The sequence below is a fragment of the Peromyscus eremicus genome, chromosome 7 (genome assembly GCF_949786415.1).
Source record: "Peromyscus eremicus chromosome 7, PerEre_H2_v1, whole genome shotgun sequence".
Taxonomy (NCBI): Eukaryota; Metazoa; Chordata; class Mammalia; order Rodentia; family Cricetidae; genus Peromyscus; species Peromyscus eremicus.
The window spans coordinates 100,815,899-100,830,335 of record NC_081422.1 but is presented as its reverse complement, the minus strand read 5'-3'; the positions used below and the strand labels follow the sequence as shown (position 1 = coordinate 100,830,335).

Sequence of the window (14,437 nt, the reverse complement as noted above, 5' to 3'; positions counted from 1 at the left end):
TTTAGTTAACAACCCAAGAACCTTCCACAATGCCCCACTTTTCAAAGGCTCCACTACCTCCCAGTAAGCATCATCTGGGATCAAGTCTTTAGCACAGGAGACTTTGGACAGCCACATCCAAGTCACAGGGTAATGGTGACCTCAAAAAAAAAAAAAACCAAAAAGCTGGGAAAGTGTCCCCTCTTCTGTTTTATGGAAAATACTGTGCAGGTATTGTTTACTTATAAATGGTAGAGTTTACCAGTTAAATCATCTAGAAGTTTTTAAACAATTTCAATTTTTACAGAAACTATAAGATTATTCAAGTTATCCCATAAATAAGCAGCAAGGTCTGGTAGTTTGGAGTTCACAGAACTGATTCATTTCATCAGGTTCATTTATGTTCAGTTATTTATAATATTCCCCTGCTAATAGGTGCCATGGGAGGTTATGGTACATAAACAGCCCAGCAGAACTGCCCCAGAGTGAGTGCAAAGGACAGGTCTTTTAGCTATTCACCTGGATCAGTGTGTGACGCTATTCCTGGAAAGATGTGAATAAATGTCTACTCCCTCAGACAGTGAACAGATAACAGAAGTAAGGATGGCACCCGAGTCCAAGTTGGTTAGCCAGTGAGTTTTATTGGGGTTACTTACAGAAGTAGAGGTGAGGGTTGGTTATTTACAGGGGCAGAAATGACTCAAAGACTGTGATATCACCAAGACTCACCCCAATATGGGTGATGGCTGATAAAAGCTGGGAACCTGGAGCACACTGCAGCCTGCCAGCGGCTCAACAGATTGGAGCGTTTCTCTTTCAAGCAGCTCATCCCAGGCAGCTGGTTGGACTCTGGCTCTTCCAAGTAGCTCAGAGGGTCTCTCCATCTCCCAGGCAGCTTGGCTGACCTGAGCTTCCTGTGACTGACAAGCTTCCTTCCAAGATTGACACTTTAGTTTTGTTCTGGAGGAAACTGCTACACCATAGCCACTGAAGCCCTGTAGAAGCAGACAGCTGCACACAGAACCCCCAGGAGCTGAGGCAGCAAGTGCATTGTTGATGTTTGGCCAGAGCCCACATCTCTACCCTCACTGTCCATGGCAGGGCAAGAGTCCCAGGTCTGTAGACATTTACAGTTGTGTGTGTGTGATGTATCTACATGTTCATGTGGGTGTGTCTGCCTGCAGGTGATCTTTCCTGCAGAGACCAGATGACATCAGATGTCTTCCTTGATACTTCGTCCCTTATTTTTTGAGACAGGGTCTCTCACTGAATCTAGAAACCATCAATTTGGCTAAGCTGGCCAGCCAGTGAGCTCCAGGGATCCACCTGTATCTGCCCCCACAGTACTGAGGTTACAGATGAGCACCTCCAGGGGTCTGAACTCAAGTTCTCATTCTTGGGCAGCAGGTACCAACAATACTCTCTCCAGTATTCATTTACCTTTATTCTTAATATGTGCAGACATCCTACCATCTCATTCTGGGTCTCCTTTCTTCTTGTGACTTGTTCTTTCTCCATTGTCAGGTTGATAGGCTTTTCTGTGAGTTTTAAGTCTGGTGAATGCTGCCCTTCAGCCATCTTCAAAACTGAGTCAGCTATTGTTAGTTTATTCATGTCCACACCCCACACTGCTCACCAAAAGAACCAATTTTGTTTGGAATGTCAGGATGCTCACTTGAATGAGTAAACTTTCCATGTCTCCCTTGCAACTGCAATGATTATGTGATACTTGCTAGCCAGTATCTGCAGGAGCTGTAGGGCAGGTCTTCTGGGAAATTGTGTGTGTGTGGGTGTGTGGGTGTGTGTGGTGTCTCATCTATGTCTGTCTGTCTGTCTATGCCTCTCTCTCCAACCCCCCGCCGTGTGTGTGTGTGTGTGTGTGTGTGTGTGTGTGTGTGTGTGTGTGGTGTCTCATCTCTGTCTGTCTGTCTGTCTGTCTATGCCTCTCTCTCCACCCCCCGCCGTGTGTGTGTGTGTGTGTGTGTGTGTGTGTGTGTGTGTGTGTGTCTGTCTGTCTGTCTGTGTGTGTCTGTGTGTGTCTGTGTCTGTGTCTGTCTGTGTATTTGAGCCAGAGTCTTATGCTGTAGCCTGGCCTGGCTCACTATGTAGGCCAGACTATCCTCAAACTCATCTCCTGCCTCAGCCTCTCAAATGCTGGGATTCTGGACTTGATCTGCCTCATCTGGTAAGAACAGCTCTTAATGGCTTCCTGGGACCAAATGGACCTTTTTATCACCCTGCCTTCATGCTCTTCTTTCCCAAGCTGTAAGCCTGATGACTAGTGCTCGAGGAGGCAGGGGGAGAACTTAGTAGGTACTTTAGTTCCTGATAACACTGTGGAACCAACACAGCAGGCCGGCACTGTCCACTCCTGGGCTTCTTGTATGTGATATAAAAAACAAACACCCAATTTGTGTGACTCACCTTTAGATTTCTGCTTTAGGGGAACATAACCTCTGAATTGCGTGGAAGAGATGCCTGTTCCTTCTTCCCATGCTTACACTAAACATTAGCACATTTTCAGGGATGGAAGATGACTCAGCAGTTAAGAGCACTTGATACTTTTCCAAAGGATCTGGGTTCAATTCCCAGAACCCACATAGTGACTCACAACCATCTGTAGCTCCAATTCCAGGCAATACAACTCCTTCTGGCTTCCCTGAACACCAGGTACAGAGTGGCACACAGACAGACATGCAGGTAAACACCCATACACGTAAAATATTAAGACTCTGACCAGGCATGCTGCTGCACACTTTAAATCCCAGCACTCGGAAGGCAAAGGCAGGTGGATTCCTGTTTGAATCCAGCATGGTCTACACAGGGTAGCCAAGGCTTCATAGCAAGAACTTATCTCAACACACACACACACACACACACACACAAATTCAGCCTGCTCCCCTTGCTCTCCCGCCTCCAGCAGCCTCCTGTGTTGCCGTCATCTGAGACTGAACTCCTATGTTATAGAAATCCACATATAGAAAAATCTTGTTCGGTTGTGAGAATAAATCTTTTTTTAAGATTTATTTATTTATTTATTATGTATACAGTATGCCTGTGTGTCAGAAGAGGGCACCAGATCTCACTATTGATGGTTGTGAGCCACCATGTGGTCCTGGGGTTATACATTTTTCATTAAAATAATAACCCCTCTCTCAACTACATAACCAGAAAAAAAAAATATTGTTTTTACTGACTACACCTATTTTTAGCCAAAGACTAAGATAAATATTTACAGAGAATTATTTGTACCACCTTTCTAAAAATGTTTCCCTTCCATGAATATTTGTCGTGAATAATCTATAATTTAAGCTAAAAAAATCATTCAAATTTATTTGAACCAGGATGACTTCTATGCCTCCTGGTTAGAAATTTTTTTTTTACTGTATCTGTTTAGTATTCATTTGTTTTTGTTGCTATTTAGTAACCTGATTTCTGGAGAGACATGAAATCCAGTCCTTGCCAGCTTCATCAGGAGGTGGGCATTGTGAACTCAGGACCTCTGGAAGAGCAGTCAGTGCTCTTCACCTCGGAGCCAGCTCTCCAGCCCCGAGAATAAATCTTAGTGACATCTGTTCATTGATGCTTCTTGTATCCCACGCTCCTGAATTTGCTTTTGTCATTGAGTTCTTCCCCAGAAATACTTTCAGAGAAGGGTTGAGGAGATAGCCCAAGTAAAGTGCTTTCTGCACAAGCATGAAGACCTGAGCTTTATTCCGGAACCCACATAAAAAGCTAGGTGTGGTGGTGTGCAACTGTAATCCCGGCACTTGAGGAGGAGGAGTGTACCGCAGGACTAAGAGTTTAAAGTCGCCAGGCGGTGGTGACGCACGCCTTTGATCCCAGCACTTGAGAGGCAGAGCCAGGCAGATCTCTGTGAGTTCGAGGCCAGCCTGGTCTACACAGTGAGTTCCAGGCTCAAAAAAAAAAAAAAAAAGTTCAAGGTCATCATAGCTACTCTTAAGATGAGTTACATGAGACTTCATCTTTAAAGAAAAAAAAAAGGGATGACTTGCACTTTGTTCTTCTATTTGGTGATATTTGGGGGTCATAGGTCGCTCAGGGCTCCTTGATCTCTTTCAGAGCACTGCAGTTACCCCACACTCTTCCTCCACCCAGCATTACTAAGAGCACCCATGCCAATCTGACGCTTAGTCCCTGCAGAGGTAACCTGCTTATCTCTTTTCCTCTTGATTACTAAGCGTTTTCTCTCCCTCCGTTATGACATTGCGCTGTGACCTGTGTGGAGCGCCGTCTGTCTCCCTTCGTCTTTTAAGGGCCAGTGAGTCCCTTTAGGAGTCGTGCCCATGCTTTGATGGAGCAGCTTTCCATCTTTGCTCTCCTTTCTCGGGGACTCAGCCATGCCTGGAAGCTTTTCACTTTGTGTCTTGTTTTGCTTTTCCTGATCTTTGCATTTCTCTGCCCTTTTGAACTGCAACCCAAGGGGTCTTTCATGTCAAATGCTCCAGTCTGTCCTTATCATGTCCTCTCGTCCCATCAGTTAGTGGCCTATCGTGTTCCTCTCTAATGGCTCTTTGATGATAGTTATCTCTGTCTAATGAAGCCCCTTCCATCCACCCAGGGTGTTGATTTCACTCTTTGGTGGTGGCCATGTCAGAGGAGCTGCAGTCAGCAATGGAGCTCCCTGGATAGCACAGCCACAACGAGTGCGCCCCAGAGAGGCAAAGCCCCAGGGGTTTGTCTCCAGGATGCCCCTTGCTTCTGCTGTGCCTCCTCCTGCTTGCTGCTGCTGTGTTCTTACCGTGTCTGGCATGGTGTGAACCTTATGGGAAAGGATCCTACTGTATCTAGTACAGTTCGATTGTCTCATAGGAAAATCTCACTCCTTACTGGGCAATTTACTTGCAGATCATAATGAAGATGATTTTTATAGAGCAATGACACTTAGAGATGTGAGATTTGCTGGGGATGGAAAATGAAAACAGGAAAGTTTCCCACATTATAGACCCATGGATTCTGCCTGTGGAAGAACAGACTGAGGAGCAAAGAAGGCAATTATGTCCCTACAACCAAGGTTAGGTGCTGCAGAATATTTGTTTAACCAAGAAAAGATGTGTTGCATTTGTTTAATTATGTAAAGACGTGTTTCTGTTTTACCTTGCCTGCCTAAAGCACCTGATTGGTCTAATAAAAAGCTGAATGGCCAATAACAAATGAGGAGGTATAGGCGGAACTTCCGGACAGGGAGAATAAGTATGAGGAGGAATTTAGGCTGGGGGCAGGGAAGAAGGAAGAAAAAAAGAAAACAACAGGGAGCCACCAGGGGCCAGCCAGGCAGCCACCAGCCGACCAGACACAGAAGAAGCAGGAAAGTAGAACATACAGAATGAAAGAAAGATAAAAAGCCCTGAGGAAAAACATAAAGAAATAGAACAGGTTAAATTAAGTTAAAAGAACCAGTGAGACAAGCCTAAGCTAAGGCTGAGCGTTAAAATTAATAAAAAGTCAGCCGGGCGGTGGTGGCGCACGCCTTTAATCCCAGCACTTGGGAGGCAGAGGCAGGCGGATCTTTGTGAGTTCGAGGCCAGCCTGGTCTACAGAGCGAGATCCAGGAAAGGCGCAAAGCTACACAGAGAAACCCTGTCTTGAAAAACGGGAAAAAAAAAAAAAAAAAGAATCATTGCTTTGGGGTGAAGATGTCACGGTGGGAGAAACGCTACAAAGGAAAATGTTTAACTACATGTGGGCTTCTAAGAAACACATGTAACTTGTGACCATAATGTGATGTCTTCCTGTGTGAAGGTTTTAATTTGTTTTTGGAAAATACGTAACTTGTGGTTGTGAGGTGATTTCCTTCCTGCACAGAGATTCTTGTCTTAGGCGGCATAAAAGGGTTAAGAGAAAAAGAGTAGAAGAATTAAGTTTTGTCCGCTCAGATAAGACTCCTTTGTGTTTGTATAGCGGCCAGCTCCACATCTCCTCCCCAGTTTCTCTGACCTGCTGGAGGGGAACTCCAGCAATGTTTTTGTTTGTTTGGTTGGTTGGTTGGCTTGGTTTTCCTGTAGATGAATTGATTCTACTTTTTAATAGAATGTTTAGTTTTCTCTTATCTTTTTTTTTCCCTGTCCCTTCCTTGAACAATTCTGAAAGTTCCTGAGTCCAGTGGTATTATGGGAATAGACAGAGTCACAATGGCTCCGGGTAAGGAAGATAGACGCCAAATGATTTAAGGAAGGCACTGCCATAGGAGGAATGACCAGCAGAGGACCCGGACTATGGGAGGAGGGGTCCATACAGGGGTCCAAGGTCATGTCACTGAAACATGCATTAAGAAACTGCTTTAAAAACCACTGACCCCTCACATGGGCACACAAGGTAACTGTAATAGTTCCAAGGCGAAAGCCTGGCATCTTGGCCTTCATTCGTGTCTGTCTCCTTCCTTTGAGGCCACCTGGTCATCTCTGCAGGTCAACTGTTAGTCACCCAATGAGTATCTGAACTATCTCATCCCCTTTAAGGCACAGAGATGGACTGACCTAAACACACAGCCACCTTACACTCCAGGAGCCACCAAACCTCAGACAAACCACCCCAGAGACGATAGTAGTGGTCTATGAGAACAAGGCTGCCCCCTGGGGCACAAGTAATCATCCCCTAAGAAGGACTTCTGTAGACCATTTGGCAGGACCAGAACTGAGATAATGATCAAGGAGTTCACACCTAGATCAGGGATGCTAAATTATACATAACCCCCTGCTCCTCACCCCTAAAGCTGATTTCAGCTCCCCAAAGACAGGCTTGCAGTCATGATCCCTTACTTGTTCCTTTTTGCACTGTGGCCACATGGAATTCATCTCCTCTACTTTTCACCATTCCTTGTCTCTTTAGTTGTCATCTTGGAGATGGGTGAGCAAGCCTAGCGTGTTGGACTGCAGCGAACCATGTCCAGTGGAATGGAAAAGGCATCTGTGGTCTGTAGACGTCAGGACTTGAGCATCATGAGACTTGGGTGTCCAGCTCCGGCTGGATGAAGAGTGTTTCTGCCAAACAACAGGGCTCTAACTGAGCAGAAGCCTGAGTCACTTGAAGTGCAGAGAGCCCAACAGTCACCTGGGCAGGGGGGAGGGGGGGGGGGAGTCACTGCTCAAACAGCATGGGGACAGGTTGGTGCAGGAGAGAAGCTGGCAGCGACCACTGACTCAGAAGTGATCTCCTACTCAAAATTAAGAGTTAGAAATATGGGGCTGGAGAAATGGCTCAGTGGTTGAAAGCATTTGCTGCTCTTAGAAGGGGACTTGAGTTCCATTCACAACATCCATATCTGGTAGGTCACAACCACATGTAACTCAAGCTCCAGAAGAACCAAGAGCCTCTTTCGGCCCCCAGGCACCTACATACACCTGCACCTTCATACAGACATATACACATGATTTAAGAAATAAAATCTAAGCCAGGAGGTGGTAGTATGCACGCCTTTAATCCCAGCAATTGGGAATCAGAGGCAGGTGGATCTCTGTGAGTTCGAGGCCAGCCTGGTCTACAGAGCTAGTTCCAGGACAGTCAAGGCTACACAGAGAAATCTTAACTCAAAAGCAAAAAAACAGAAGAAGAGGAGGAAGAAGAGGAGGAAGAGGAGGAGGGGGGAATTTAGAAAGGGGAGCAGTAGTAGAATGAGCTGAGTTTGGGACTGAAGGTCTCATACAAACTCACAAACTCACAGATTCCAGTGTAGACACGGAAACAAGCTCAGCTGTGCCTGTACATTGGTGGTATAAACGTGTTCCCATCTGCGTCCACTGAAGAAGCCAAGACTCTTTTTTTTTTTTTCTTTGACACAGAGTTTTGCTACATAGCTCTGGCTAGCCCAGAAATTGCCATGTAGACCAGGCTGGCCTTGAACTTGCAGCAGTCCTCCTGCCTCTGCCCCTTAAGTGCTGAGATTACAGGGGTGTACCACCACGCCCAGCTGGTCAGACTCTTCGGATTCATTAGGTCTGAGTTGGCCACTTCTTTTTCACAGCCCACAAGTAGTTAAAGTCTGTGTCTTTCTTGCTGAGGCTGAATATTTTCTAGGTTTTTATTGAGATGTAATTGACAATGTATATGTTTAAAGAATAAAATGAGAAGTTTGGAAGAGACAAAAATTTGTACCTGACATTCAACCCTGAAATGCAAGGGATCGTAAGCCCCAGCTTGGGAAGCTGAGAGAACTGACAGGTCCATGGCTAACTGATGAGAGGCAGAACCAAGGATCTCACCCAGGCTCTTAGGGGGCCTTACCCTGAGACACTGAATGTGAGACAGAGGAAGGCAAGAACAGAGAAGTCCTTCAGAGTGGTAATGAGACACCAAGACTATGAAAAGACACCAGACAGGGCAGAGAAGGGAACAGAGAGATCGTGCCTACATATGAGACAGACAGCTGGCACCTGAGATCTCCGGGAAGCATCTCAGAACCGCTATGAGGACCAGCTGGCCAGAGAAGTCAGTAAGGTAGGGCTGGACACAGGGCTCCGAGCCTACAGTCTTGTAGGGAAAGACCCAGATCTCCGAGACCCTCCCTTTCCGTAAGAGTCTTTGGAATAGCAATATCCAGACAGGAAGAGGGGCAGCCTAGCCTAGGCTGCCACTGACCTTTTACTACCATCTGGCCCTGATCCCACCCTGTGGGATAACGTCACAGGAAGAGACTTTCGGAGAGCCCAACACTGCCTGGACATCCCTTGAAGAGGACAACAAAACTGAGACTCAGCTCCTGGGTCTGTGTCACCTGAGGCCTGGCCACTCACAGAGGATGCGCTTGCAACAGAATGCCATAGAACCTCTCATGTTGGCCAGATGTGGAGAAGAGTGAGCCTAGTCTCCTTTGGGGGTTCAGGGGAGAAGTGGAAATAAGAATTCAGGACTCTCTTCACAGCTTCCCGTTTGGGTGTCTGATTACGATTCAGAAGCTAAGGATGTGGTATGTAGAGTGAGTAGAAAATTTCTTAATAAAAAAAAAAAAAGAAACTGAGGATGAGGATGAAAAGCCAGTCCAGCAGGGAGACAAGAACCCAGGGTTGCCACTTCCTCAGAGGTAGTATACAAAATGCCAAGTGTCTTCCATTATACCCTCCTGGAACTTGTATCTTCCATTATACCCTCCTGGAACCTGTCAAACAGAGAAACTGCATAAGACCGCCTCACTCCTTTACTGAGAGGGGAATACACTCGGACACGATACACGGCTGTGAGCCCAGCAAGATCTCCAGCTCGAGATGCATCTGGCTGGCTGTGACTCGGTAGTGGCCTTTGATGACACCCCGTGAAGTGCAGGCATGGCACCTCCAGTAAGATTGGATGACTCGGACAGCCTTAAGCACCTGGTGGTAACGCCTGTGGATACGCCACATTCGGATCCAGGACTGCAACCTGACCACTGCCCACTGCTCCTGTTGGAAGGTATCCAGTAACGCCTGACGCCTCTTCTCCATAATCTTTGGCAGTATCATCCTCCACCAGCACTGGATGATCCAGGCCCTGAGGGCCGCATGTAGCAGCGCCCGACGTACCAGTGTGCCACGCCACCAGGCTTGGATCTTTACAGCTGGGATCTTTTCAGAGAGCTCCTGGTTTTCTTGGAACTTGCAAGGAAAAAGAAGGGATGGATACTCAGTGACTTTCCTCATCCACCTCAGCACAAGGATATGCCGAGAAAGGCCCCAATTCCCTATCAATCATTGCCCCCCTCCCCGCTGAAGTGAATAGCTTTGGTCAGGACACTGTCACCTTCTGGCTTCAGGCCCCTAGCAGCTCCCCTAGTTCCACGAGTCTGTCTCTCCTGCCCTAGCATTCCAGTTTTGCCAGAGACCAGGTTAGCAGGCTGAGAGCAAAACCTGTGACCCACACACATATCAACTGGTTATGTCCTGGGAGCCTGCCCACCTAACCAGGACCGTGTCCCTTCCCATCAGACCCTCCTGGGGACTTGGTGTCCTTCGCTCACTCTTCGCTCACTCTTCCCTCTCTTCCTGACTCTACCCCGTCCTCAGCCTTCTCCCTCCCTCTTGTGGAATCCTCATGTTTCCCCAACTCATATTCCAATCCCTCATTTTCTCTTTCTCATTCTCTATTCTTCTCTTCCCAACCTGCCCCTCATCGTATGTGTGTGTGTGTGTGTGTGTGTGCGTGCGTGCGTGTGTGTGTGTGTGTGTGTGTGTGTGTGTGTTGAGGTGTGTTGAGACAAGGCCTTTGTAACCTTTGCTGGCCTCAGTCTCCCTCTCCTATTCCTCCCAAGTGCTGGAATTATCGGTGCATATCATCAGGCTGGTTTGTCTTCCTCGTGACTTTCACACTTCTCATCTCAATTGACAAGGAGACATATGTGCAGAAGTGTAAACATGCACACACAAGTCTTTTTTTGTTTGTTTTGGTTTGGGGTTTTTTGTTTTGTTTTGAGAGGTTTCTTTGTGTGACAGCCTCGACCAGGCTGGTCTCAAACTCAGAGATTCATCTTCTCTCTCTCTTTTTTTTATAGTATTTTTATTTTATGATTAACTTAATTTCACATATCAGCCACCAATTCCCCCGTCCTCCCTCCTCCCACCCTTTACTTCTCTTTTTTTTTTTTTTTTTTTTTTTTTTTCCGAGACAGGGTTTCTCTGTGTAGCTTTGCGCCTTTCTTGGAACTCACTTGGTAGTCCAGGCTGGCCTCGAACTCACAGAGATCCGCCTGGCTCTGCCTCCCGAGTGCTGGGATTAAAGGCGTGCGCCACCACCGCCCGGCTCCTTCTATCTCTTAAGTGCTGGGATTAAAGGTGTGCTCTACCACAACCGGCTGATACAATTCAAAACCGACTTCCCTACATCTTAGCTATTCTATTCCACAAACACGTTCCCAGTCCTTTGGTCTGAGAGGTCATAGTTTTCCCAATTTCACACTGACATTACCTGCTTTCCATTTCTGAACCAGAGTTTTCAGGCTGGAAATGAAATGGGAACATGGGGAAATAAGGGCAAATCATTTATTCCTGTGCCTAGCTCGGTACCATGCGAAGAACAGGGGCCAGAGACGCCCAAGCCAAACCTCCTCCTCCCTTTGCCCTCTTTGTTCCTGAGGCTAGACCAACTGGCTGCTTCTCCTGAGGAACACAGCCAGTAGATTCTTTAAGGTCTTCAGGCTTCATCTGTTCCTCATCCTGTACTCAGCAATTGGGGGTGTTAAGAGTGGGGCTGCCATCTCCCCCTCACTGTTCTGTACCCCACACATCCCCAGCTTCCAGAGCATCCCAGACTCTTCCCCTCCACCACTCAGGTTTTTCAAGACAGGGTTTCTCTATGTAGTCCTGGCCATCCTAAAACTCACTATGTAGACCAGGCTGGCCTCTAACTCAGAAATCTACCTGCCTCTGCCTCCTGAGTGCTGGAATTAAAGGTGCAGAACACCACTGCCTGGCTGCTTCCTAGACTCTTGAGTTATCAGAAGGGTCTGTCATTGTGAGATTTATGGGAACATATATAACCAGCCTAATGTTTCTGCTGTCTCTTGCTTACCATTGTTCACACATGGATTGGGTGTAGATGGTTAAAAATCCCCTCAGGTCTGTGCTGCCCCAGCGTTGGCATGAGCAGAGAGCAGAGGAGGGTGACTCATGATGTCACAAGGGCAGCTGTGACTCAGGCAGCAGTTGAGTCCCTTCTAAGGAAAAGGCAGAGTGCTGTCTTTTATTTTTTTCTGCCGTAAATGCTCAAAGGCCTGGCTTCAAAGCTGAAACACCAGAATCACTGGTCCATTGACATAAAGGTGTATAATGAATTTTGGTAATAACACTTCATTTGCATTTTTTTTTTTTTTTTTAAGATTTATTTATTTTTTATTATGTATACAGCATGTATGCCTGCAGGCCAGAAGAGGGCACCAGATCTCGTTATAGATGGTTGTGAGCCACCATGTGGTTGCTGGGAATTGAACTCAGGACCTCTGGAAGAGCAGTCAGTGCTCTTAACCTCTGAGCCATCTCTCCAGCCCTTCATTTGCATTTTTAATAATCAGTGGAGGGTTTATTTAATGATTTATAGTCTGCTCATAACTTCAGACAAGATCGGGCACAGAGGTATCAGGGAGGTATGGCGGTAGACTGATTACACCTTCAAATACTACATAAATACTAAAAAGTAGTGAGTTAAGTCAGACATGGTGCTTCATGCCTGTAGTTCCAGCACTTAGGAGGCCGAGGCAGGAGGATTGCTTTAGGGTCAAAGCCAGCCTGAGCTAGTCTCAAAAAGTAAAAATGATAAGTTGATCTACACTACTGAAATGTATTTGTAATTAAAGGCACTTTGACCACCGTGACTGCGTTTTTGGAAACTAAGAACCTAACGATGCACATATCTGAACATGAACATGAGAGGAAGAAGGCATTTATACAAACTATCAGTGATGGCAGAGGTACTGGGTGGCTGACATATCCGACCTACCCACTCAGTGCCCAGGAGACCCCTGGGCTCCATCTCAGTTCTGGGTTCAGCGGTCTCTTCCTTCTTCTGCCCTTACAGATGTCAGACAGGTGAAAGGCGGCTGTTACCAAGGGGGCCCGTTCTGCTGATCTTACCTCCCAAGACCTATCTTGACAGCACGAGGTCCTGAGTCGGGCCAGTACCAAGAGTCATGGGCAGCGCTCTCAGAATGTATATGGTTAATATAGACTAGGGGGAGTCTACTGAAGAGGAGGGGGTCGTGTGAGCCTAGAAGTGTCAGTGTGGAGTTAATGGGGTGAGGGAGATGCAGGAAGCAGGTTGTGGGTGTGGAGTGGCAGAAAGACACATTAGTCTCTACTTGGAAAGTAGAATGTACAGGCATTTATGACTTTTTTTTTAAATCTCTCAACACACACACACACACACACACACACAGACGCGCGCACACACATGGGGAGGGGGGCATTTTAAATCTTAAAAAGATCTTTAAGAGGTAAGTTGGACTCTACATGGAAGTCCTTGAATCACTGAAGTTGCTACCCTTGGAAAGGACTGTTGCAGATTTACCCCTGAATTTCTGGCTTCCTATTGGGTGATGTGATATAATCTCTCTCCTTCACATATGCTCTTGCCGTCTGCCACAGAGCCTCACCAGAGGTCAGCTGACACTGGCAATGAGCTACATTAACACAACAGAGAAATCACACGTTCTAAGAAAACACTGAGGTCATAATCAAGACACCTACAGGGACATGGTTCAGGGTGGAATATCTGCCTAATGTGACTCATATACCTTGGTATCATTCTGGGTAGGAATGGGAACACCTGTTCTTCTTGCAGAGAATCTAAGTTTGGTTCTCAGAGCCCACACCCAGCAATTCACTGCCTCTCAACTCCAGCTCCAAGGGACCAGTGTCCTCTGCTGGCCTCCAAGGGCACTGCACCCACATGACATCCACATATAGGCATACACATAAATAAAAATAATAGTAAAATATATGTGGCCAGGCCATGGTGGTGCACACCTTTAATCCCAGCACTCAGGAGGCAAGGGCAGGTGAATCTCTGAGTTCGAGGCCAGCCTGGTCTACAGAATGAGTTCCAGGACAGCCAGGGGTACACAGAGAAAACCTGTCTTGAAAAAAACAAAAACGAGGCGTGCGGGCGCACACAGTATTTTCAAAACAATTATAAAAGGCACGAGCCCAAGTTTTATTTCTGAAAGCGTGTGACGATGAACTGACTATCTCTGCTGTCCTCTCAGTTCTAGGACTCTAGTTTGTTTTTTGGAACTGTGTTGACGGAGCTCCAACTTTGATGTCCACATCTTTGCAGGTTAATTACAGGAAGAAAACCATGGTCTCTCCTGACTGGCCACAGAGAATTCTCGAGGCTGTGTTCGCGGGCCTTGGAGACGGCGCTGACACAGATGAAGGCAGGCAGTCACACAGCTCTGGAGGAGGTAGAGGAGCTGAGGGGCGGCCAAAGAGAAAATGTCTTCTCCCACACTAGCCAGCATAGGTACCCAGCCACACGCTATGTGTGGAGTCTTCGGATCCCCACTGGTGCTCCACAAATAATCCAGTCTAGACTTGAAATCATAGGGACAGGAATCTACTACACCTCATTGTAATGAAACCACTTTTGAGGGGGAATCCTGCACACTCTTGAACATTTTACGAACTGGGAAGGAAAAACCGTGGAGTTTGTGGTGAGGAGCACAGGCTGGACATTAAGCAATCAGCCTTCTCCCCTCACTTCCCAGGACACTGGAGCTGGGGCAGTGAGACCAGACAAAATACAATCTGTCATCCACCCTGGGAGTGCTCCTTCAACCAGGGCAAGGGCAACGTGGGGGAACTGTGCAGGTCCTGAAGGAGCAGAGGGCGAGGACTGACTTTCCCTGCATGGAGGAGCCCAGCGGCAAGACCTTGTGTCCAGGGTCCAGTGAGTGCCCGAGAGAGCTGTGGCCCACCACATTCCCTCTGTCACAGGTCAGTACTCATGTTCAACCCCAAACGTCATGGACACACCTCCTAAG

The 14,437-nt window shown here is 47.0% G+C and overlaps 1 protein-coding gene and 1 long non-coding RNA gene across 2 annotated transcripts; one reads left to right on the top strand and one right to left on the bottom strand.

Annotated features, from left to right (window-relative positions):
* Nucleotides 1-9,112: 9,112 nt before the first annotated feature.
* Nucleotides 9,113-11,604, bottom strand: LOC131914486 (IQ domain-containing protein F1-like). The gene is made up of 2 exons (XM_059267100.1): nucleotides 11,473-11,604; nucleotides 9,113-9,563 (listed from the first exon to the last, which is right to left on the bottom strand). The coding sequence occupies exons 1-2, from the start codon at nucleotides 11,473-11,475 to the stop codon at nucleotides 9,123-9,125; spliced, it is 444 nt and encodes a 147-aa protein (XP_059123083.1). The 5' UTR covers nucleotides 11,476-11,604; the 3' UTR covers nucleotides 9,113-9,122.
* Nucleotides 11,444-14,211, top strand: LOC131914487 (uncharacterized). The gene is made up of 3 exons (XR_009380150.1): nucleotides 11,444-11,739; nucleotides 12,475-12,606; nucleotides 13,732-14,211. It is a non-coding gene; the product is annotated as an uncharacterized LOC131914487 (long non-coding RNA).
* Nucleotides 14,212-14,437: the final 226 nt, after the last annotated feature.